The sequence below is a fragment of the Herpailurus yagouaroundi genome, unplaced genomic scaffold (assembly GCF_014898765.1).
Source record: "Herpailurus yagouaroundi ecotype Mexico unplaced genomic scaffold, PumYag 195, whole genome shotgun sequence".
NCBI classification, from domain to species: Eukaryota; Metazoa; Chordata; class Mammalia; order Carnivora; family Felidae; genus Herpailurus; species Herpailurus yagouaroundi.
The window spans coordinates 9,564,590-9,589,725 of NW_024412426.1; the positions used below are offsets into that span (position 1 = coordinate 9,564,590).

Here is a 25,136-nt window from a genome sequence, read left to right on the forward strand (position 1 = left end):
GTTTTGCTCTTAAACACAAGTGAACAACTGAGGATCGCCAGACCTTAGAACAAAATCTTGAACACAAAAGAGACTAAAATAAATGGTATAAAGGAACCTGGAAGAAACAGAAAGGATTGAGGGAACAGAATAAAAAGTAAACAAACTAAAACAAAACAAACCCATCATTAATATCCTTAGAGAAGTAGGAGAAAATATTGCATTTATGAAATAAGATCAGAGTTTTGTTTTGTAAGAAATAATCAGAGAAAAAGCACAAGCTCTTGGAAATTAGAAATATGATAGCAAAAAAAAAAAAAATTTAGAGGATAAAGCCCAGTAGTCTTATTTCTAACCAGTAGGAATACCAGGGGGGAAAAGCAAACAGAGAAAACAGTGGGAAAGAAATTACTAAAGAAATAATATAAGCAAATTTTCCCCAAAGTGAAGCATAAATCTCCAAATTGACAAGACCTACCAAGTGCTCATACTGAATGTAAAAAGTCCCACATCAAGCCCCACATCATTGTAAACTCAGAACCCTGACACATAAAGGAGATCCTAAAAGTTGAGACAACAGAGTGAGGGGGACCAGGGAACAGACCAAAAATGATGAGCAGGAATTAGAATGACATCAGTCTTCTCAACAACAACATTGAAAATGGAAGACAATGGTAATGACTCCAAAACTCTAAGTGAAAATAAGTTTAAGCCTGGAATGTTATCCCTCCCGCCCCCACCAAATCAAGAGTACATAGAGAATGAGATTTTCAGTCAGAAAAGTCTCAAAAAAATTTTATCTCCCATGTACTCTTTCTTAGAAAGCTACTAGTGTCTGGAAAATATGCTCTGTTAAAGTGAAAACGAGAAAATAAAAAGAGAGGATGGGGTAGGAGACAAGAATTAGGAGACAAGAGAAAGGTGAAAGAAATTTTCAGGAAGTCAGCAGAGGAAAGGGTCATAACAGCTAGACAACAGAGAGAGCAACCAATCTCCATACAAGGTCAGCAGACTCCAAGAGAGCCATCTGGGAGGGGTTGAGGGGGTATCTGTCAGGCTCGACAACATGAAAATGTTATTGAGCAATGTTTCACAGAGCTATGGGCGCATGTGGAAGAACTTAGTCAACTGTTGATATAAAACTAAATGAATGAAAATTAAAGGCAATTATTAACCCCAGGAAAAATTTTTTAAAAATGTGCAAGAATTGATATGTAATTAAAATACATTAATTGGTTTAATAGTAAACAATATTTATACATTTATGATAACAACAGCATTGTTAACCAGAAACAGGGGCAGGCTAGAAGAAGAGAAGGAGGGAATGTACATGGGTTTAAAATCCTCATTACCATAATAGGAAGTCTATAACTAACATCTAAAATTGATAAGTAAGCAGCACATTCTGTGAATTGGAAATCTAGGGGAAATACCAGATGAATAACTTAGAGTTGAAAGTGGTTTTCTCTTTGGAAAAGGAGGTGGGCAGAAGGGAGACAAATAAGAATAGCTAATCTTTATTATGTGTTTTTCTACAAACATAACTTAAAACTAAGTATCCAGGAGTAGTTTTATTTAAAATAAAAGTATATTAAGTAAATATTAAAACTGAACCCCCGGTCATGTATGTGAAACAGATAAACAGGTCTGACACATAAACAGATCAGTAGAGAAAAGAACTACAGGTTCTACCTATACTCAGGTAAGGTGTGGACACCAAAGAGAGGGGAGATGACCAAGAAATTCCCGACTTCTACTCTTTCATCTTATCCAGGGACATTGCTGCCTGTGTGCATATACAGATGTGGCTCACTTGTAAAAACCTGAGAAGCAAGGTAGAAACTCACCAAACACTCCTGGAAAGGTGACAGGGTCTGTAGGTTAGGACGCCAAACATGAGCATCACACTGCCTGCGTTTAAATCCTGGCTTTACCACTTACTAGTTGGGTCGTTTTGGACAAGTTACTTACCTTCCTCAGTCTCCTCAAATGTTTCTACCTCAGGGGATTATTTCAAGGGTTCAGTGAGTTATTGTGTAAAGGGCTCAGAACAATTATTGGTATATTTCAGTATTCTCTCAACAGCCACCAGGTGAATCTGCTGAGTGCAGACACTGGATAAACAGTGTGTGTGTGTGTGTGTGTGTGTGTGTGTGTGTGTGTGTGTGTGTGTTGGGGAGGGGGTGTGGATTACAAAGAGCTCTAAGCCTGTCCCTGCCCTCTAGGAGCTTAAGGAGAGGGTAGGGATTGGGGAAAAAGAAACACCTGTAAGTAGGCATTTTACCAGTACTAGTGACCAGTAGCTGGATGCAGAAAGGGGGGGGGGCGGGGAGCAGGGCTAGTTTCCTAGAGACAGTGACTGTCAATACGTGCTCCACGGGAGGGTCTAGGAGACACTCTCTGGATGGTAGCATCAGTCTCCTTTCTCTAGGAATTTCTCCTTCCCCTCCCACCTCCATGCAGTAGAAGCAGAAGCTGCTACTGCCTCTTTGCCTCCTTGGCCCAAGGAAACACATCCAAATCAAGTTAGCCTCTTACCTGAAAATTTTGGACACAAAACTGAGACAGAATTTTTTTCCCTCTTGATTTCTTCGTGTTAGGAGTCATATGTCAACATGAAAGCTATTGGTCATTTTTTTGCCACGGGAACTGGGAACTAGGAAACAGAAAAACAGTCTGCAAGCAGAGAAAAGGGTGCAGCCGACGCACAGATGGACACCAAGGCAGGAAGAGAAACAGGGCTTCTGGGTTCCTCAGGCTCTGCTCACTGTTTCTGATGCCAAACAGGCTATATCCCTGTGTAGGTTCCATGGAGACCCCAAGTACTCTGGCCACCCCCCCCCATTTTATTAATGTTGCTTAGAGTTGAATTTATGTGGCAAACCAAAATTTCTTTAGTAAAAGAGGAGGTCCCTCCACTCCTTGCTCCTGTACAGGCAGCAGAAAAAAAAAGATTTGACCATATTCCCTGATCTAGTGAGACTTTTGGTAAGTGTAAACCTGGAAAAACCCAAAGGAGTCCCTGGGGTTGCATTGAGATGCAGTCTGGCTCTGGACCCAGACCAGAGCAACTCTGCTTCCTGGGAGGGACTTGGACTGTGGAACAGGCTGAAAGAGTGGACAGAAACTCTGGGCTGTGGGAGAAGTCGAGGCTATCTGGCTGAGGCTCATTCAAGCTTGAACTACAGAGGCTGAGGTGGGAGGACTCACAGGGAAGGACCAATAAGCATGGCAACAGGAAGGCGAAAAGGAGTGTCAGTAGCTACTAGAGGCAAAGGTGAACTAGAGGAGGGGGTGACAAAGCAAGACTCCGGTGCAGGCCAACGAGTGGTAACCCTTCCACCTCTTAACTCTGGCCTCCTCTGCCCATTGTATGCTAGGCAGCAAAACTTGGGGTCAAAGGAATGAAAGGCCAGCTTTTTGAGGCTCTGCTATGGAGATGAGTCACAGAATTATGGGGTGTTTCCATTGTGTTCCTCTTGGTGGGCATGGCTAAGGAATCGCTGATCAGCAGTTAGAAGCACCACTCAAAGCTACAATTCAAATACTCCAAAGAGCCAAAGATCAGAGGTTGGGAAACCTGGTAAGGCTTCCTAGAGGAAGTAGACCTGGAAAGATGGATAGAATTTAGACGTTTAAAGACCAAGCTTTGGGAATGCAAGCTGGTGCAGCCACTCTGGAAAACAGTATGGAGGTTCCTCAAAAGCTAAAAACAGAACTACCCTAGGACCCAGTAATTACACCACTAGGTATTTATCCAAGGGATCCAGGTATGCTGTTTCAAAGGGGCACATGCACCCCAATGTTTATAGCAACACTATCAACAATAGCCAAAGTATGGAAAGAGCCCAAATGTCCATCGATGGATGAATGGATAAAGAAGATGTGGTATATACATACAATGGAGTATTACTCGGCAATCAAAAAGAATGAAATCTTGCCATTTGCAACTATGTGGATGGAACTGGAGGGTGTTATGCTAAGTGAAATTAGTCAGTCAGAGCAAGACAAATATCATGTGACTTCACTCATATGAGGACTTCAAGAGACAAAACAGATGAACATAAGGGAAGGGAAACAATATAAAAACAGGGAGGGGGACAAAGCACAAGAGACTCATAAATATGGAGAACAAACAGAGGGTTACTGGAGGGGTTGTGGGAGGGGGGGATGGGCTAAATAGGTAAGAGGCATTAAGGAATCTACTCCTGAAATGATTGTTGCACTATTAGTTTTGATGTAAATTTAAAAAAATAAAATAAAAAAAAAAGATTTAGATAGGCAAATTAGAGTTCTGAACCCTATATTTCTTTTTTGTTAAATTATGTATCATAATTATGATATCTCTGTTCCATTGGTTAGGATTAACAGTAAGAATTAAATAATATCTGAAACATACTAGGTGCTCAATAAATGGAAATCGAATGTGTAAAATAAATAAATAAATAAATAAAGACCAAGCTTTGCAATATCCAGTAGACAGAGAGGATTCCTCTCTGTAGCTCCATCTCCTGGAATCGTTAACACAGCAGATCCTCAGAAACTACCTACTTAGTTGAATTGGATTCCAAGCAAAAGGAATAGCATAATAAAGGCAAGGGTTTGGGCTACGTATATGGGGCCACACGTAGCAGTCCTGTGTGTGGTAATACGAGGCACAAAATAGATCAGTGGAAGACATATTGAAAAACAAGTTGAGGCCAAGGCTGTAATTTCGGAATGGTTGGTCTGTTCTTGAACTCCCTGAGGACAGGGGCCATGACATTTATCCTAGCCTGCCTCATCACAGGCTCAAGGCCTGTGCAGAATAGACACACAGAAATTAGTCCATTTAATTTAGGACCTAGTGCACAGAAATTATTTTTGCACACAACCATTTATATTGACATGGTAAATGGTTCGGCGTGTAGACTTATGTCTGAATCCCACTTGACTGTTGGGGGTATACTTTTTTCTGACTCCTTATGTTTTCATGCGAAGGGACTGCCCTAAAGTTATCTTTTGTGTCCCCAACTTGCTCCCTAACTTTACTCAGTCCTACTAATGGCAGTAGCAACTCCCTGGTCTGAGTTTGGAAAAAGGAACTGGGCATATGCCCAGAGTGGCTTGTCCTCAGGAAGCCTGCAACCCCTACTCTATGCTAAGTTTAGTGGGGCCTCAGGAGAAGCTTGCAATTACAGAGTTCATTCCAGTTCAGGAGAGCCTATTAGCAGACCCATTTGGCAGCGCTCTCAGCCAAGCCTTCCAAACCAGCTTTTATCAGCAATAAAGTAGACATTTTCATCCTTGTATGCCTGACTCCGGAGTCAGACGGAGTTAAGAACTCAGGAAATGAGTGGGGGAAAGAAGTGTTAGTTATTGACTCCCTGAAATCCCAACTCTTACTGGCTTGAGAATTTCTTACCAGTAAGATGGTTATGATGATAATAGCCATTATATAGGCTTTAGTGAAAATTCCAGAAGATAATATGTTAGATGTTTCTCGGTTCAGGCTGCTACTCACAAAAATATCATAGACCAAGTGGCTTAAATGACAAACATTCATTTCTCTCAACTCTGGAGACTGGAAAGTCCAAGGTCAAGGCATGGGCAGATCCAGGCTGGTGAGAGCTGACTTCCTGGCTTGTAGATGGCCACCTTCTCACTGTGTCCTCATGAATACTCTGGTTTCTTCCCCTTCTCAAAAGGACACTAATCCCATCATGGGGGCTCCACCCTCATGACTTCATCTTTACCTACTCATCTCCCAAAGCCCCCACCTCCTAATACCATCTCACTGGGGAGTAGAGTTCAGCATATGAGTTCGGGGGAGGGGACAGAAACAAGCAGTCCATAACAGATGCTCAGTAAATGTTTCTGACATCCTCTTCTTTAAGCATATCCCTACGAAGGCAGAGTGTGTCCTATTCTATATGTCTAGCATATTTTTTGATGTTTTGTAGAGGTTCGAAAAGTGGAAATGATCATTGTAGGGTCTCCCAGCGACTGATTCATTTCTGTCCATATATTTTAAAACAGTTTATTGAGGCATAGTCAACACACAGTAAAGTGTACATATTTAAAGTGTGAAATCTGATGTTCTGACATATGTAAACACCAGTGAAATCATCACAATCAAAATAGTGAGCAATCAACTACCACCCACCCTCTCAGATTCTCTCAAATCCCTTTGTGATCTCTACTTCCCACTTTGCCCTGCTCACCTGTCCCCAGGCAGCCACTGATCTGCCTTCTGTCTCTAAGGATTAGTTTACATTTTCTAGAGTTGCATATGAAGGGAATCACAGCATATTCTTTTTGTCTGTCCACTCTTTGAATATAGTGAAGGAACACTGATCCTGAAGTCAACAGATCAGGGCTCTTGTTCTGAGTAGATAATAACAGGTTGTATGATCTTGGACAAACCATGTAATCTTTCTGTGCCTCAGTTTCCCTTATCAGTAAGATGGGGAATAATGGTGTCTGCACAACCTCACAGATCCGTTTATGGTAGAAATACTGCATAAGGTATAATACTAGAAGACTCCTTAGTCTCTTCAAGCAAATAACTGACTCTGTGCCTTCTTTTGTCAGGGAAGTGTTATACAGAGTGGAAAAACAGAAGTAGCCCACAGATCTTCCTGGCTTTAGCTTTCTCAGACCCTAAGCCTTGATAAGGGCATATAGGTATGTAGAAAAGTAAAAGGAGAAGGGATTTGTGGGCTCATAATGATGCTGTCTTAGGGAAGCAGTAGGGAGGGTGTAGTGAATATTTCTCACCAGGTTCTCCAAAAATCCTTCTGATCCACCTCCCTCCTGATTCCTCTAATACCTGAGTGTCTCTGGGATTCTGAAGGCATATGAACTTGTATCTTATCAGTCAACACCCCCCTCTTCTCCCTCCTACCCACTCTGGGTTCAGGTTTGGCCTCTATCTTCTCTGGTAAGTCATTTGTCATTTCTCCATCTGCTATCTCCATGTATTATTGTGGGTTACAGATGTGATCTAGTTTCACAGAGCTGAAGTTTATTTTGCTGTTTCTTATTCTCCTAGTGGTTTGTGAGTTATTCGTCAGAGAGGAAGGGTACAGAAACACCTTCACGCTGCCTCCTTGAAATTGGAAACTAGTGATTTCTTTGCCTGCCACTTTTTTATGAAGATATGATTCACATACAGCAGAACACACAGGTCTGAAGTATTTTAGGCTGAGGAGTTTTGACAAACATATCACCCATGTAACTCACACCACTAGTAAGATCTGGAACATTCTCATCACCCCAGATAGTTTGCTCATGTCTCTTCCCAGTTTCCTGCTACCCTTCCACCCCATTCCATCCCCAGCCAGGCACTTACTTTTCTGGTGTTTTTGTTGTTCTTGCTTTTCCCATTGATTGGTTTGCCTGTTGTAAAATTTCACATAAATAGAATCATACAGAACGCAGTGTTTGGCTTCTTTTTGGAATTATATTTATCAGTAGTGTATTCCTTTTAATTGCTAAGCAGTGTTTTCTATGATATGATAGACCACAATTTGCTTATCTATCTTCCTGTTTGTTTTTTTTCAAGTTTTGCTTGTTGTGAATACAACTGTTATGAAAATCTGTGTACATGTCTTTTTGTGGACCTATGTTTTGAGACCCGTGAGTGGAGTAGCTGGGTAAATACATATTTAGCTTTAAAGAAATTGTCAAACTGCTTTGTATGAGCTTGTGTTCACACCAGCACCGTATAAGAATTCCAGTTATTCCACATGCTTGTCAACCCTTGTTGTGATCAGGATTTTCATTTTACATATTTTGGTGGGTGTGCAATGGAACCTCACTGTTGGTTTTGGCCTAATTTTTCCAAATGTTCCCTCGTCATTGGTAGAGCCTCTCAGAGCTCTGAACAGGGGTTTCTTGGCACTCTTTTGGGTTGTCATTTGTACGTCACAAGTGTGGCTATTTATGGGCAAGAGAAAATCATTATGAGGCTATGCTAATAGTAATGCGGGTTTCTGTGTTTACAGAGGGTGGTGACTGTAGCCCATTGGGAGATGGCTCCCTGGCAAAGAGAAATGTTAATGTGTCATTTGCGAACTTAGAAAAGAGGCCTCAGAGGCCACAAGTGAAAGATTATATAAGCATTGACATCTATTTAAAAAAAAAATCTAGCTTCATGGGTTTGGTGCTGTGGATAAAAATAATTTGGAGGCAGAGAAAAGATACAAGAAAAAGTTTTATAACTAAAAAATAAAGAAGCACTTGGAAACCCATCGAACTGTTAAGGACAAAGCTGTCTCAAATGCTGGCACCACTATTTACACAGTTAGCTGTTGGCAAACTGTTTGATTTGCATTTTCCTAATGATTGATGGTGTTGACAAGTTTTTTAATTTGGTGTACTGGCCACTAATGTACATCCTTTTGTGAAGGGTCTATGTAAGTCTTTGGGCAATTTTAAAGATTATTCTTTGTTTTTCATTGCGTTCTAGCAATTCTTTACATATCCCGGCTACAAGTTTATTGTCTGATGTGTGTTGTAAACATCTCCTCCCAGCATGCCTTCCCTGTTCATTTTAACAATGTCAATTGATGAACAGAAGTTTTACATTTTCACATAGTCTCATTTGTCATTTTTCCCTCTTATGCTTAGTGCCCTTTGTGTCCGAAGAAACATTTACCTGTCTCCAAGCCAGAAACGTATTCTCCTGTTTTCTTCTAGAAGCTTTATGGAAACTATGGCTTTTTGAACTGGCCTCTGAGAAACCCTAGAAAGGCCTTGAGGGGAAATGTTGAGGTCCAGCCACCTTAACCCTGACTTTCTAGTTCCTTTGCTTCCTCCTTCTTCTGCCCCCACCTCAGTCAAAGCAGCCTCTCACCTCACTTTACGTATTGAGGCTTTAACTAAAATTTCACTTAACCAAAAGATCCACTTTTTCTCTATTTCTTGTTCCTTGAATACAGGAACCATGCAATCTTTTATTCTTCTTTCTGTCCTACGTACCTTGTGAACACTTAATACAACTTGTTAATTGAAATAAATCTAACCAAACTTGAAAATGAGAAGAGAAGGTCTACTCAGTTTAGCCGAACCTTACATAATATGTACTCCCGGGATTCCAATCTGGGCCAGGCTCTGCTGAGGGGAGCGAGGCTCCCAGTGAGAAGATCAGAGGCCTCTGTCTGCAGCAGGGCTCCATAGGAAGCAATAAGAAAAGGATCGTCTTACACTTATGTAACCTTTTACTATTTATAAAACACCTTCATGTACCCCATATCCAAAAAAGAAAAGAAAAGCTTCTAAATGTAAAAAGACCTTTCCCTACTCATAAAGACGAGCGAATACCCTAGAGTTTTAAATATATGGGGGCCATGGGGAGTGGGGAGGCTGGCCACATTTTCAATTCGAACAGAATTCTGGCCCCTTGGAGTGAGGAGAAAAGACACCCAAATGGCTCTTTCTAAGTTCCCCACTACCCCACACCTTCCCCAAAATTCCCACTGAAGCTCAAGATGAGCCCAGCTTTATCCCTTCAGGCGAAGGTCTTTATCCCTGGCAAATGCAAACGCTGTGGGAAAGACAGGCACACTTTAGTCCCCCTCCGCAGTGAGGCAGGAGGCAGGATTGGCGGTGTGAGGTCAGCAATGGCCATGGTGGGAGGTATTTCCAACGGGGACACTGGGGGCCTCCAGGGTCTCCCTTCCAAGTCTCATAGCTGTGCTCTGGTCAAAATCCGCAGACACCACCCCCGCCTCTGCGTTAGACAGGCAGGTGTGACCTAAAAGACAGGATGCCCTCACTTCCTGTCTGTGGCAGTCGCCTCCACCCCAACGCCTGGTTTCTGCCCCCACATTTTCACTATTGATCTCAGGATAACCCCATCTGACCTAAGAAACTGTCCCCAGTCTGTTTCATACCTAAAAAAAAAAAAAGAATAGTTGGAGACATTCCGATGGTTAAGATATCATGAAGATTTTTTTCTTAAGTACATAAAAAGCTCAGCCCCATGCCTACACATAACGGGTGTTCAGTAGATCTGTTTTGGAAATAAGTACAGAGTTCACCCCAGCCTTCCGGTCTGTCTCACAGACCTCGACCTAATCATGCTGCTGGGCTGGGCTAAGTCACTTTTTTGAGGGAAAAGAAGGTTAACTATCTCAGGACAAGCCTAATGATTTTTAAAAGACCCGTGGGTTGTGAAATCACCAGTACCCCCAAACCATCTGCCTGATTTCCATCACCATGAGGGTTCCCCAGAATTGCTTCAGTGACTTCCTTTCTCCTTCCTCTGCTTCTGAAACAAGGGCTGGGAAAAAAGGAGACTTGTTTTTTGTCATGTCTTTCCCAGGCATCCTGCTCCCAATGGACAGGGGGCTCAGGACGCAGGGATACAAATCAGTGATCCGCTTCCATCCCCGTGACAAACATCACCCGTCTATTCCACCAAACTTATCGGCACTGAAACTCGAAATGACACTTCCTTGTCAAATCTGGATTAGGCATTTTTCACTCTGACTGGTGTGAGTCTATCAGTCCGCTGGAGGAAAACCCGAGCTCTGGAGAGGATTCAGATTCAGCAAACAGTTTTTGGAGGTCTACTCTGTGTCAGGCACACATTGCATTGTGTGTGTGCGTGTGTGCGTGTGAGTGGGTTTAATTTATAGACCAAGCTGCATAGTACAGACAAGAAGAGCAGGGAAAGTTTGGGATCCTAACCCAGGTTTTACAGCCCTAGGTCCAAGTCCAGTGTTCTTTCCATTAGCCCATAGGAGCCACATTGTGCGCAATCCCAGGCCGCCTTCTCCAGCATCCTCCTAGAATATTACAGACCACATTGGGCTCTCTCCTCTCTGGACATCAGCAGCATGGCCATGTGTCTGTGTCACCTGGAGAACCTGCCCAGGCCCGGGAGTTGTATCTTGTTCTTTCCATCCACTGATAGGGTGCAGGGCATATAGGAAAGCAACCGTTTACTGGGGGCACTTAACAGCCTGAGCTTTCTCATATATACTGTCCCCAGAGCTCTGCAACACAGGATAGATAAGCTTTATTATTTTCTCTGGTGGGAGAGAGGAGAGGAGAGCAGGAGAGGAAGGAAGCACAAGGAAATTAATGAGTGGCTTAGGCTCCATCCCTAAAGGACCAAAGCACTAAGAATCCTGATTTACGGGGAGCAAGATAAGGTCCATGGTTGGCTGGGAAAATGGAGAGATTAACTTTATTTCTTGAGTACCTACTGGATGCCAGAGAGTGCATTAGGAGGTTGTTAAGAACATTATTTCATTTGATACAATCCTGTAATCTCTGCAGTCATATTTTTAATGGACTTCAGTGCACAAAACTGAATTAATCTTCTAATACTTCATTCATTCATACTATCCTTATTGGTCCATGTTTGGGTCTTAATGATTTTTTTTTTCAATCATCTGTTTTAGTGATCTGATGAACACCCTCAAACCTACATCTAACCCAAGAATTGTATCTATTCATATGTTCCTTCCTTATATTGTCACAAACTAAAATAATGTACCGGCCCTCTTCTGTAGTTAATTTTCATAACAGGCTATTAAGAATTGCTGGCTTAGCCTCCCTTGTCCATAAACTCTTGAAATAACCAAACAAATAAGTTTATCTGCTTGATTAAAAAAAAAGAATCCTTCCCTACCTCCCCTTACAACAGGCCAACCCCATCCCCTATCACTTCCTGTCTCTTTTTTTAGATTGTATATCTATGGAAACTTTAAAAAATATTGTTTTAATTATATTCAAATTTTAATAGAAGGACTTGCTTTTTTAGCTCAACACTATTTTGCCTCAATTCATCCAGTGTTGCTGCAGAATCACCGGACACCATCCACTTTCACAACTATGTGATACTCTGTTGAGTCAACGTACCATAATCTATCCTCTTGTTTTGAGAGCTTTTTATGTGGTGTCCAGTCTTTTGCTACTGCTACTAAGTGCTACTGTTGCTATTTCGTGCTACTAAGAACACTCTTGTGCACACCTTTTGGTGTCCATGTATAAAAATGTTTCGGAGGTTTATATATCTAGGAGTGGAAATGCTGGGCCCATTTTACAGGTATGGAAACTGAGGCTCAGAGAGGTTAAGGAAACTGTTCAAGATCACATGACTAGTAAATAACCAGATCCAGCATTTGAATCCAGGACTACTGTGAAGAACAGAAGGTGAGGAAATACTGGGGGATAGGAGATAGAGGGGGTAACATAATTATTAAATTATATTTAATAATCTTAGCTTGAGACTAGAACTTATAATCACTGAATGTTCTCAGCACTTTGCATACCTATTCTCATGGCTGTGGCCTGTGCTGGGCATGGGAAGCTCCAGAGGTTGGAAGAACCTCTAGGCAGCCCTGGTTCTGGAGGAAGTCACTTGACTCCTTAATCCCCCGGGGCTGACTGCTTAGCCACAGAAGTGGCAAACCTTTCTGGGTTTCAGAAGCTGCCCTTTCCCAGGGCACGTCCTCCCTCCTACCAAAGATGGTGCTCCCAGACTCTGCCCCTGCCCAGCCTGCCATCCCCCATGGTGTGCATGCGCGCGCACACACACACACACACACACACACACACACACACACAACACCAGAGCCTCCTCGCTGTTCCTGATGGGCAGCCTGGATCCTCACCCGCTCTGGCCCAGCCTGCCCCCTCCACCCCATGCATATGCACTTCAGAGGGAGGCCACCCACAGAGCCATTTGATCATCCTGAGTGCAAGGCCACACCACAGGCACAGGCAACAGGCAGGGAAAACAGGACCTGCTGTGTGGTGACGTCAGTGATGGGGCAGATGGGCATTCAAATAAAAATGAGAATTACCAGACAGATACGCCCTTGGCAGAGCAGCTGTTCCCTGGCCTCGGGCTTACAGGATTCCCAGATCTGTGTATATTTAAGTAATGGCAGGGCCTATAAAACCCCTCCCCAGAGGGCCTCCAGGCCCAGATCTTGTTCCTCCGATAGAGGCCTCACTCTTTCCCGAGCCATAGACCTGCCCTCACCCACACCTTCACCTTCTATTCACCTTCTAATGGAATTTGCAAGCAGTTTTAAGGGAGATTGGAACTGAAAAAACTAATATTGAAGCCCTACAGAGAGTCAGGGATATCTATGCACAGGAAGGACAGCCCAGTATAACCTTGACTCTAGAGGGAACATCCAGGCACTCACTGTGCATCATACAAGAGCCCTGGGCCGCACAGGCTGCCATGCAAGAAGTATCAGACTTGACACTGGCCCTTTGGGAGCTTATAGTCTGGGTAAAAAGAGAAAGAAAATGAACGACAGATGAAAAGTTAAATAGGTAGCTTAGCTCTCCTGTAGAAGAAGTGATATAGAGAGGTCTTTTCTTCAGCAAGGCAAAGCGCAGGCCCAGGAAGTGGTGGAAGGCCATGGCTAAGAGCTTGGTGCTAATCAGACACATTCAGTCTGCAATTCCATCCTGCCATTTGCCTGGGGAAGCGGCAATAACCCTCAGAGACCAACGTACCTTTCTATAAAATGGGATAATAATGCCTGCTCCATAGGGCTGTGCTGACGCTTAAACAATGAAATGTTTGTAAGTTCCAGTGTATCAAATAAACAAGTCCTGGGGATGTCCTGTGCAGCATGGTGACAATAATTAACAACACCGTACTGCATATCTGCAAGTTGCTGAGAGAGTAGGTCTTCAAAGTTCTCGTCACAAGACGAGAAACTTGTAACTAGGAGGTGATGGATGTTTACCAGCCTTAACCGTGGTGACCAGTTTGCAATATACACAAATAGCAGATCATTATGTTGCACACCTGAAACTAATAAAATGTTATATGTCAATAAAAGCTCAATTAAAAGACAAAAGCAAAGGCCAGGACAGCCCTGCCTTGTGATGATGAGGGGAAAAAAAACAGAAAGAAAACGTTTGTAAAACATGGGCTTATAAGATGCGCTTCACGAATAGCAGTGATCAGTGATCCCTATGTCAAGAACTGCGTGACCCCATCAAGTTCTCTGCTCCAACTCAGAGATTATAGGGTGTGTTTTACCTCCTCACCTTGTCTGTTTCTTTCCTCCCTCCCCCTCTCTCTCTCTCTCTCTCTCTCTCTCTCTCTCTCGGTCATGGATGTGTACACACGGCCTTGTTTTTCCCTGCAGCTTCAAAGAGCATCTCCCCTTCCTCTATCCCCACCAATGTCCCCCCTCCACAAGCACAGACCCCCCCCTACTCCCAAATGGCGTGAGCCTCTAGGGTAAGCTGAACCTGTCCTCGTGGAAGAGGGAGAGCAGTAAATAGGCCGAGCCCCTGAATCTCTCCACAGCGGCCTGGCATGGCCGGCCTCTGTCTAGCCTGCTGCTAGCCTGTCTGGCTCTGGGACAGATGCTTCCCTGGGGACAGGGAAGTAGAAGCAGGGGCAGGTGCTACTAAGACAAAGAGGCTGGCAGACGGGCTAGCTGCCAGAGTGTGGAGGGGGGCCCTGTGTGTGGGACCTTAGGTGGGGCAGAGCAGGGCACGTGATGAGCATCTGGGCCGCTGCACCCTGCTCACGGCTCACCTCCCAAAGCTAATGGCCCAGGCAGGCAATGCTGAACGCCTCCTTTATTCTAGAGGCCAGGCTCTCTCACTCCTCCTCAAAAGAGGGCTTAACCCAGGCTGGCGAGCAGGTGGCCAACAGCTGCTCCCTCCACAGAGCAAGACTGTCTCCGTGGCTACAAAGCAGGTCCAGATGCCACCCCTCTGCGTGAGAATGTCTCCTCCGGCTGAGACCAGCCCCTCGGAAGAGCTGCCTGCAAAGGGCCATTTGCCAGCGGGAGGGGCCGGGTCCTGCAAGCCCCCTGGCTGCCCACAGGCACCACCTCCCCTCTTCCCTTGCAAGACCCCTTTATCTTAGCAACTGCCAGCCCTGAGTCAGGGAAGCAAACCAATAGATTCTTATGGGTAATTGCTGCATATTCGTCTCCCCAGGACTCAACTCCCTTTCTCCCCTCTATGGGGAGACTGCCCTGCTCAGCATGCCCCCACCTGGGGGATTCTGCTATTTGAATGTGATGATGATGCATAAGGTCCTAGAAGCTCCCTTCCAGCTCCTCACCCCTTCCTTGCCATTTCCTGGCAGACGTTGCCAACCTAAGCCCTGCGGAGCTGTGGATTCAAAGCATCCTCGCTATTGGTGACAGCTGACCTGGGAAAGCACTGACTGGAAAACCTCGACAATTTCATTTTATTTAAGGTTTGTGTGTTGTTGTTTTTTTTTAATTTATTTTGAGAGTGAGAGAGATAGAGAGTGCAAGTGGGGGAGGGGCAGAGAGAGAGGGAGAGAAAGAGGACCACCCCCCCACCCCCCATCCCCCCCCCACCCCCGCAGGCTCCACGCTATCAGCGCAGAGCCCTACGTGAGGCTCCATCTCGCAGACTGTGAGGTCACGACCTGAGCCAAGACCAAGAGTCGGACGTTTAACCAACTGAGCCACCCAGGTGCCCGGACAATTTCATTTTTAAGACATAAGATTAAAATAATTTTCCTTAACCTCCCAGCAAACATATACACAGCTATTCTGCACTCGAGGTGGGTTCCGGAGCCACTGGGACCTTGAGTGAGGACATGCACATCAGTGACGTTTCTCACATGTCTCCAAAGGCTACAAGTCAGGAGTAGCATTCTGGCCCCCCGCATAAAGTGGGGCAGGGCATACCAAAAGCGCTCCATCAGATAATTTGGTTTTGCAACTCACAGGATCTTGTTTTTAGCTCGGTCAATTCAAAGTTCGGGTCATTTGTTTGCATTCTGTGTGTCTCACTGGAAAGCCTGCATGACAAGTGAGTGATCCCTGCTAATTTAGGTCGTAGGGCATCTAAGGCGGGGACCTAATACCCTGGCTGGGGCAGAGCACCCTCCAGAATGAAAGGCACCTTGTTCTGCTTCCAGTGTCAGACATCCCATTTGTCAATACAGCTTACATTCAACCTACCGCCCTGGACTTTCTACTGCCCACAGCCCCATGATCGGTTCTGGGATGGTAGCAAACCAGGGTCGAAATCTCCGATACCTGTGGGTACTATTTTGGCGTTGCCTACACATGCCAGCTCCTGCCCAGTGCTTTGCCCATCTCATCTCCAATCCTCACAGCCACCCTGCCTGGAAATGTGGGTACTACTATCCCCCTTTTGCTAACAAGAAAACAGAGGCTAGAAGAGGCAAAGTTCCTTTCCCACGGTCACACACCCTAAAAAGCAAAGGTTTCAGGATTCAATCTCAGGCATCCGAATCTCCATGTTCTCACCTGCCATGTGTGTAAGAGGAGAGCCCCTGTCCCTTTTGGCACCTGCAAGACTAATCTTAATGCCTGAGGAGATGGGGCTGTTTCTCCCTCCGTGGGAAGGGCATGCCCAGAGCCTGTCCCACGGCAGACGCAGGAGACAGAGACCCAGCACGTCTGGGGTTGTGGGCAGGGCTATGACTCAGCCTGCCCCGGGAGAACCACCGGCTTGGAGGAGACGGTAGCAGACCCATCATCCTAAAGGAGACAGAGCACAAAGAGCAGGACAGAAACCAAACAAACTGGCACAAGGGCACCTGAGAGCACAGCTGGGGAAAAGCTTGGGCAGATAATCGGCGAATCCAATTTCCAGCCGGCTCTGCAGTGCATGCGTCAGCCACCAGCATTTTCCATCAGGCCTTCAACATCTCCGGGAGCCCAGATTTTTGAGCAAGTAAAAGATAAGGAACTGACCCCCATTCCCACCCCAACCTTCACCTCCGCCTCGGCCTGTGTTGGAGTATACATGCATCCTTCCCACCCCAGGGGCAGCTCAGCTCCAGCACCCCCTCCCCTCCCCTGCACCCACGCACCTCACCCCACCCATGCATTCCCTTCTAGTCTACAGCAAAGCAGGGGTTAAAAACACCAGCTGTGGGTTTACAGGGCTGGGGTTCTAAATCCAATTCTGTCACCTGCAGGTTGCATGACCTTGGGTATGTTAAGCTCTCTGTGCCTCAGTTTCCTCATCTGTATGCGGGGATAAGAACCCAAAATGGTATCTACCTGCTATGGGCTGAACTGTGTCATGTCCCACTCCCCCCCCCCCCCCACCCCCCCACCGCCAGCAAATTCATATGCTGATGCCTTAATCCCAAGTACTTCAGAATATGACTGAATTTGGAGATAGGCCTTCAGAGAGGTGATTAAATTAAAATGAGGCTGTTGGGGTAAGCCCTTATCCAACCCGACAGGTGTTTTCACAAGAAGAGGAAGAGACCCAAGGGGCATGGTCACAGAGGAAAGATGGCAAGAAGGTGGCCTTCTACAGCCAAGGAGAGAGGCTTCAGAAGAAATTAATCGTGCCTGCACCTTGATCTTGGATTTCCAGCCTGTAGAACTGTGAGGAAATCCATGTCTGTTGTTTAAGCTACTCAGTCTGTGGTATTTTGTGACAGAAGCCTAGCAAATCAACACCCTACCGCATAGCATTGTGGTGGGGATTCAACGAGACGGAGCATCTAAATTGCTCTACAAAGCTCCTGGCTCCTAAAGTGTCTTCTATTATGTGGCCGCTTTTGAATCTACAGCCACTCACTTTCTAAACCCCTCATTTGGTAAGCCTTGTGCCAATGCTTGTGAAGGGCTAAGTTCCGGTGAGAGTTAAGTAAGTTCTCTGAGGGCCCAGGTAGTAGATTTCTGACCTCCACATCCAGCCTACCTTAGAAGTGCCTAATCTAGAAGGGCTGCTCAAAAACATTTGTAGAAATAATATTGTTTCAATAATTATCCAGGGACTGGAGTAGGGAACAAGGCAGACAGTCTTCAGGAAGTTTATGGTTTAGTGGGAAAGGGGGAGACACTGATCACGTAACACCTTTTGCCTTCAATCAAGAAGCCAAGCGGACTTGGAATGGAGGTGCTGGCTGGAGTCCTGGTGATCCGTGGGAGAGAAGGCACCAGCTGGTACCCACTGTGTGCCTGCTATGTCCTCGGCATTGGGATAAACAGGCTTCCGTGTTAACGTACACTGTGTTCACAACAGCCCCAAGCAGTTGGCTCTGTTTTTATTTTAGTTCTACAGATGAGAAAACTGAAGCACAGGGAAATAACTTTCCTAGGCCCACACAACTTGTAAGCAGAGTTCACAGCTGAGATTCAAACTCAGACTGTCTAGCATCAGAGCCCCAATTATCTGGAAGAGTGTGCTGACGGAACTCCAGTCAAAGATGGTTCTCTCAGGCTCGCGGCTTTGTTTTCATGGCTGGGCACACAGCCACTGTGACGTGCGGTGGGGGGATTGGTGTCCCCTCTGTGCTATAGAACCAGTCATGGGCAGGGGAGGCAGCACCCATGACAGGTCCCCACACTTTCCTTCTAGCTTTCGAAATGGCTTTGTCCCCTACCTCCTGGACAGGGGACAAGAACAGACCTCAACTAAGAAATGCATCCACAGGAGGGAGTTATATCAATGACTTCTCTTGTTTTCCTCTGGCCACTTGCTTGGTGTAGACAATAGGACAGAAGGGATTTTGCTTGTTTTCCCCACATTTACTGCGTGGTAATGAGATGCTCAGCATAGTGTTAAGTGTTTTCCATCTGAAAGAGGCTCTGTCAAGGCCTAGGAGATAGATCTCAGATCCAAAGGGTTCCAGACCCAGCAAACACTGCAGGGAGGGAGCAGAGGACCAGTGAGGGGCACTCCAAAGCTGTCCCACCAGAGAAAAAGGTCAGGGCCAGAGAGAATTTGTGAAGGTTTTTGGAGCTTTTAGTGTACTATGAGTCCAGCCTCCCTCCCAAAGGGCTAAGTGCCTGCCTCTCACCTCACCCCCAGGGAGTGTGGGTACACAGGGTTCCTGGGAGAGCCTGACATGTGCCCCTGAGGCTTGGAAACCTAATCCCAGCCTAGAAAATCAAAACATGAGCTGGGGGCTGGCAGGGGGCTCTGGCTGCAGAGCCAGATCAAGAAGCCTTGTGATTCTAGGGTCAAGTACGCCCCAAATGCTTCTAGTCGGCCAGCTGTGGGTCTCTGAGACGAAGACTGGCATGGGGTCATCCAAGGAGCTGTCCCAAAGGGTAGCCTGGAGGAACAAACAGAGTGCAGCAGAGAGAAGCTAGGACACTTCCCAAGAAGGAGCAAGCACCAGCCAGAGTAGGAAAGCATTCAGCCTGTTTAGGGGAGCTGGAGGTAAGAGGGAAAGACTCCTCAGAGGCAGGGTCTCCAAGGAACCCAAGAAGGACCCACCAGAGTTTTCCAAGGCCCCAAGAGCACCCCCCGCCCCCCCCCCCCCTTCCCTCTCTTCTTTCCCTGCCCTTCTCAGTTCTGGAAGGGTCAGAAACCCAAGTGGCAATAAGGGTAAGGGGCATAGCTGGAAAGAGAGGAACCAATCACACACCCTCCCCAGCAGCAGGTCCCTGTCCTGCCCAGGCTGCTACCCCTCAAAGCCCAGTCCTCAACACTGGATTTTGGGAGTGATGGTTTGCATGACAAAAGGCTTTTTCAGTTAACCCAAAGCATTCCACCTGTGAAGAAACACCCGCTTTCCTTTAGACAGACCTTCTCTGGTGCATTTTAATGATCTGGATTATTAACATTTCGTGTATCTCTAGCTTTTCCCCACACCTGCAAAATGAGCTTTTACAAGCAGACACTGCACCCTCTTCTCCTTTGGTCCCCTCCACGGACCCGATCACCAGAGACCAGTGTGCTTGATGACTAAAGCACACTTTTCAGGGACACGCCGACCGTATGAAGTGCGCCGCAGTCATGAGCAAAATCAACCCCCTCCATTTTCAGATTGCTCCAGCTGAACAAATACATACACCATCCCTCAGCCTTGTCTCTCCCTGCATTTCAAGCGGTAGGTGGTGCTAATAAAAACCTCGTATTTGTGTAGCACTTTACGGTTCCGAAGCCACCCTCGTCACCTAAAGTCACCCTCCACCCCCCACACCGTCCCAAACCACTCCCCACCCACACGGCTGCTTTTCCTGATGGCCGCCCCGTGCCAGCCCCTGCCTGGGGAGGCCACGCGCCCCCCTGGGGGAGCCCGTGTGTTGTGCGAAGCGTCTCCTCATAAAGAGTCAGCTGGCCAGAAACGTGGGCAGAGAGCGAAGGGCAGCGTGTTCAGGGTGTGTTTATTATGTTCTCACAGCCTTGTTTATAGTAAAGGTGAATGACATTATCCCACTTTGCACAGTAATGAGACAACTCAATGAGGACTCCGTCAGCCAAGCGGTTTACATGGCAGCTGGGCAGCTACAGATCTGTGGTGCACGCCGCGTGACTCAGCTAGGGCTCCCGCGGCTGGAGCGCAAGCTGCCGGCCACCTTTCCCCGCACACGGCACACGGAAGGCGGCCGAAGGGTCCAAAGGGAGTAACGATCCACAAGGGAGCAGTTTCTCGAGCGGGCCTGGCCCCCAACCCTGGGAAGGCCAGTGGCCCCGTCCCGCAGCCTCCCATCTTGGTCCACGGCATCCCTGGGCGGTCCCGAGAGGCCACAGGGACAGGAAGACATTTCTGCTCTTGGCTTCTTCCTCCACGATCTCAGGCCAAGTGGCACAGGTTCTCAAAGGCAGGGGTGACTTTTGCCACCTCTCCCGCTTCTGACCCGGAGAGACGCATATTTAATGAGGGCTGACGCTCGGCGCACTGAAGGACAGTGTCAGGTGGAAAATCAGATTCCTCTGCTTTGCGTGGAAGTGGGCACCGACAGGGTCAGGATGGTTCCGGGTGCTCGTGTCGATGGGGACCATCTCTGCCTCTGCCTGTGCCACTTTCACCTCTCCCTTCTGCTTCATGGAGAGGCAGCCGGCACCGCAGCCATTCGTCTTTCCCACCTTGTTCCTTCCTCTTCAGTCTCTTCCCCCCCACCTCCCCCAGCTCTCAACACAATGGATTCGTGTCTTTCCCTCACAGTCCAGGGCCCCGGGGCACGTGCACACCCCGCCCGGCTCCCGGAGGCTGGGCCTGCCGCCCGCCCGGGGCAAAACACCATTTCACAGCTTTGGTTTATTCAGAGCAGCAAGTTCTGGGGCGGGCGGGGAGGGGGAGCACCAGAGAATAAAATCAACTAGGAACTTTCATCTGCCCACCCAGCCTGAGACCAAAGAGGCGATCGTGAGGGCTAACAGCAGGCACGGAAGCCCCACTGTGGCCTTGGAAAAGAAAGCTCCAAAGAGCATATTCCTGGGGTGGGTGACCCTCTGATGACAAACCTGGAAGTTGTCGTGCTTCCGCTATTATTACCCTGACACACCCTTTCCCCTGCTACCTGAGTTTCAACTACCACGTCATCCCATGGCCTTGGATACAGAGGCACAACCAAACGCAGACGGCCAAACACAGAGTACATGAGAGCAAACAGACGAGGGAGCAGCCCAGGAGGCAAGCTTGGAGGAAGCACTGCGAATGAAGCTCAGGATGAGTGGGAAAACCTCTCTTAATCAAATACCCTCCAGAGCTCCCCGCCATCGGCACACCCGCTGCCGAACACTGCATGCAGCTGGAACGTTTTGATCTCAAAGGGGCGAATCAGACTGAGACAGCACAGAGGCAGCCTCCCCGAATCAAGCTCAGGGCTGGTGGGTTCCGGGTGTTGTGCCTGATTGCATCTTGGCTTGCTCCAGCCCTCTTGGCCACACGTTTGCATAAGCTCAGCCCTGCACATCCTCACTCCTCAGGCCAGTGCTTCCTCACCTCACCTGCACGTAGAATCACCTGGGGAGCTCTGAAAACTGCTGATGTCTTGGGTCGTGGCCCCAAGCTGTTCTGGGGTGGGACCTGGACATTTAGATTTCAAAACTCTACAGGTGATTCCAATGAGCAGCCAATGGTGGGAGCCACTGTCTTAGAACATCTTTTTTCAAAGCATGGTCTATGGGGACTTACTAAAAATGCAGTTTTCTGGGTCTGAAAACCCAGGTCTTTTGGATCAGCATCTCTGGGTGTGCAACCTGGGAATGAGCACTTGTAACAGGCTTTCTGGGTGAGCCTGGGCATGCTCAGAGGATCCTTCCTCACCCCAAAGGTGCCTCGGGGCTATGAATGGTTGTTACTGATTATGGTCTATTTGGTTTGCCAAAGGCAATGGGAAATCTTACACCTAGCCTAAAAACAGGTTGACGCGCAAGTGGGGCCAAAAGCCACTTGGGGGTGGAGAGCAGTCCTAAAGATCACAGCTCTGCCTGGGCTCCTGCCCTGGCTTGCCCTGGGTCTTCAGAGGTCCCAGGCCCAGAGCAAGCCTCAAGCCCAGAAGGCAGTCCACAGCACAAGCCTGGCACGAGGACAAAAGGAAGACCTTAAATGGAAGAAGTGGCACCTGCAGAGGCCCACCTAGTGAGGCAGATGAGGGCTTGTGGAAGAGGAGACAGGCAAGAGGGCAGGACCGGGAGACATGGACGGTCATGGATGAGGTATGCTTTGATATTGCTCTAGATGTTGTAAACATTTCTCTTTGTTTCGTCACAGACCAAAATCTGGGTTGGCATGACCTAAGTGCCTGAACATAGGCATCAGAGCAGAGAGCTTTGTGCCTTTTGTGGGAAGCAGGACAGAAAGGGTGTGAGGACAGCTCTACCCCATGGGAAGATGGTCTCTGTGGTGTCCTGGACTCATGCTCACAATGGTCTCACACACACACACATGCACGCAGACACTCCACGGGAGTACCATAAATATAGCCATCACATTCCTCTACACACAGACACATGCCCACATACGCTCACGTAGCGGCAAAATTCAGGATACCCAAGCTTGGTCCTTCACGCCTCCCCATCGTGGGAGGAAGTCACTGGGCGCCATGACACCACCATCTGCAGCCTTCATTCCACCAATGGTTGGCAAGAACTCTAGGCCTCAAGTGAGGCCACTGCACAACAGTCTTGTTCAGACTTCTCCTGGGGATAGTGGAAGTGGTAAAAAGGCCCCTCTGAAACATTTCATTTTTCCATAACTCTGTGCGGTTCCAATTTACATGCACCTCATATTCGACAGTAGAGTTGACATTCGACAATATGTACATTTCATATGTAAACAATGTTTAAAATACCCTGTTCAAGAATTTGATCATTAAATTAATTCTGGCAGCTTTAGCTAAGAATGGTTTTTTACCAGTGGGGGCAGGGGAACACTACCTGATCTAACAACACCTATTTGATGCATTGGAGTTCTTGAACATGAGATTTTACAGAGTGCTTCGGTGTGAGGGCTAAGAGGTATGTGTTCTCTCCTTGATGGTTCAGACAGACTCACCAGCCCTCACTTACAGATACAACGTGTCATGGCGGAGCAATGGACCCTAACACCAGTGGGACTCAAGAGCCTTCTTGAACTTGTCTAGCTGCAGCCAAGGAAGGAAGAAATTCACAAAGTTACTGGACAGGAATGCAAACACCAGAATCCTGTGTACCTAAAGGGCCCATCACCCCACAAAAGGAGAACGCTTCAGCCCAGTTCTCAATCGCCTGCACTCCAGAGCTTACGCCTAATCGCAGCTATTTCATTTAGTCAAGCTGAAAGTTGTGGAGATCTGCAATGACTCCAAATCCACCGGCTGTGAATTATCCCAATAGTAACTCCACCATATTCTCTACGATTTGGTCCACCTGGAGACCAGCCTCTTCCAGACTCCTCTTCCACTTTCCGGTCTCTCTGCTGAGGATTCATATCCCTGGCACTGCAAATTTGTGCCGAAGTCCACTTTTTTCTCAGGAAGCTAGGGTGCTTTACGCTCACCCTCCAAGGAAGAGTATCCTGACACATTTCCAAAAGGAGCCTCAGGGTACCATGAAAGCATTTTAGGAAGATTCTCCACAGCCAGATGTTCACAGTGATCTTAGCCTCACCTCCTGTTCCATGTTCAATCCCAAAAGGTCAGAGATCAAGAAGGAAGTTGCTGAATAGCCAAGATGGCCCTCATGAGAGAGACCTTTCTAAGAAAGCATGCTCCCAGGAAGCAAGCTGAAGAGTTACAGCCTAAGTTCCCATTCTCCCCCATCATAATTACATGACCTGCATGGAAGGGGGGACAGGGAGAGACAAGGAAAGTATTAGGCACCATGAAAGCTGTCCATGCTATGGGAATTCACCTCCCTTTGCCAAGCTGTCTGTCATTCTAAGAGATCAGTGATGTGTGATGCCACAGGGAGGTGACGGCGGAGAATACATTAAGCAACAGAGAGGTTATATGGCGCCCCATTGCACAAAAGTCTACTGGAGCTATGTTCCCTGGTCATTCGACTTCTGGAATACTTCTTGGTAGAATCGAGGAAGATCTGCAAGCTGTATCTTTCTTAAAAGCAGACGCCACATCAGAAATCATATAAGAGATCTCCCAAGACCCTTCATGGAATTGTGAGGGTAAAAATGTCTTGTGAATTTCCTAGGCTAAGATGGGCAGTGATGACAGTTTTTCACACTGGTCTAGTGGAAATGGAAGAAATAGCCAGCTCCATGAAGTTTGCCCCTTCTCCCAGAGGCCACCTGTCAATGACAGCGTTAGAAACCTGGGATTCCCCACAAACCTCTCTCCTACACTAGCACTGGCCACTACATTGTGACAGCAAATCACCTAGGTGAGCCAGAGTCTTCTAGCTATTCCTCACAGGGGTATAGTACAAGTTAGAGCCAGGAATCCTAACTTAGGAGGGTGTGGAAGTGGTGAGAATTGCATTTGCATTATTTACACATTAGCCCAGCATAGCAAATCTGCCTTCTCAGCGGAAATGACCCAAGGCATTGTGAAGGGCAAGTTGCTGACCCAGAAGGAGGGTAACAGCAGCAAGGTGCTACCGCTAACCAAAACACAAACATGGGTTAATGGAATAGAGTCCGAGCTCTGGTGACTGGATCTTACTTTGGAATGGCCCTTCATCCACTCCTCATCCCCCAGGCTCCCAAACTAAACGCCATTGCTTTTTGAACACCTATGACATTTCACATTAGAATATGGTCTTGGCAGCAAGGGGAGGGGGGAAGCCAGTGATCTCCAAGAGTCCCCATCTGAGGTCTAACTGAGCCTCCTCTGGCTTTGGGACAGCAAATCTAAGTACATTTTGGACCTCAGGAACCTGGGATAAGAGTCTTTCTCCATGAGGCTGTGTACTTTTCCCTGCGCTTGGTCAAAGCAAGTCAGGGATGGCTCTTGCATGTTCTTCCTCGTGGCTTCTCGGGTCTGGAAGTCTATGTTTACCTGGAGACACAAACAGAGAGCATGGTC

At 47.0% G+C, this 25,136-nt stretch overlaps 2 protein-coding genes and 1 long non-coding RNA gene across 10 annotated transcripts in view; 1 reads left to right on the forward strand and 2 right to left on the reverse strand.

Moving 5' to 3' along the window:
• Window positions 1-7,154, reverse strand: part of RGS16 (regulator of G protein signaling 16) — a 29,554-nt gene extending 22,400 nt beyond the window's left edge. For both annotated transcript variants that reach the window (XM_040446530.1, XM_040446529.1), the window contains exon 1: window positions 7,144-7,154. The gene's annotated coding sequence lies outside the window, so the exon portion shown is untranslated. The remainder of the gene's footprint in view (window positions 1-7,143) is intronic.
• Window positions 7,155-16,320: 9,166 nt separating this feature from the next.
• LOC121011821 (uncharacterized) lies at window positions 16,321-17,455 on the forward strand. The gene is made up of 2 exons (XR_005781782.1): window positions 16,321-16,650; window positions 17,171-17,455. It is a non-coding gene; the product is annotated as an uncharacterized LOC121011821 (long non-coding RNA).
• A 2,580-nt stretch (window positions 17,456-20,035) lies between these two features.
• Window positions 20,036-25,136, reverse strand: part of RGS8 (regulator of G protein signaling 8) — a 70,088-nt gene continuing 64,987 nt past the window's right edge. For all 7 annotated transcript variants that reach the window (XM_040446535.1, XM_040446533.1, XM_040446532.1 and 4 more), the window contains one exon: window positions 20,036-25,109. In XM_040446535.1, coding sequence (XP_040302469.1) covers window positions 24,927-25,109 — 183 coding nt within the window. In that variant the 3' untranslated portion in view covers window positions 20,036-24,926. The remainder of the gene's footprint in view (window positions 25,110-25,136) is intronic.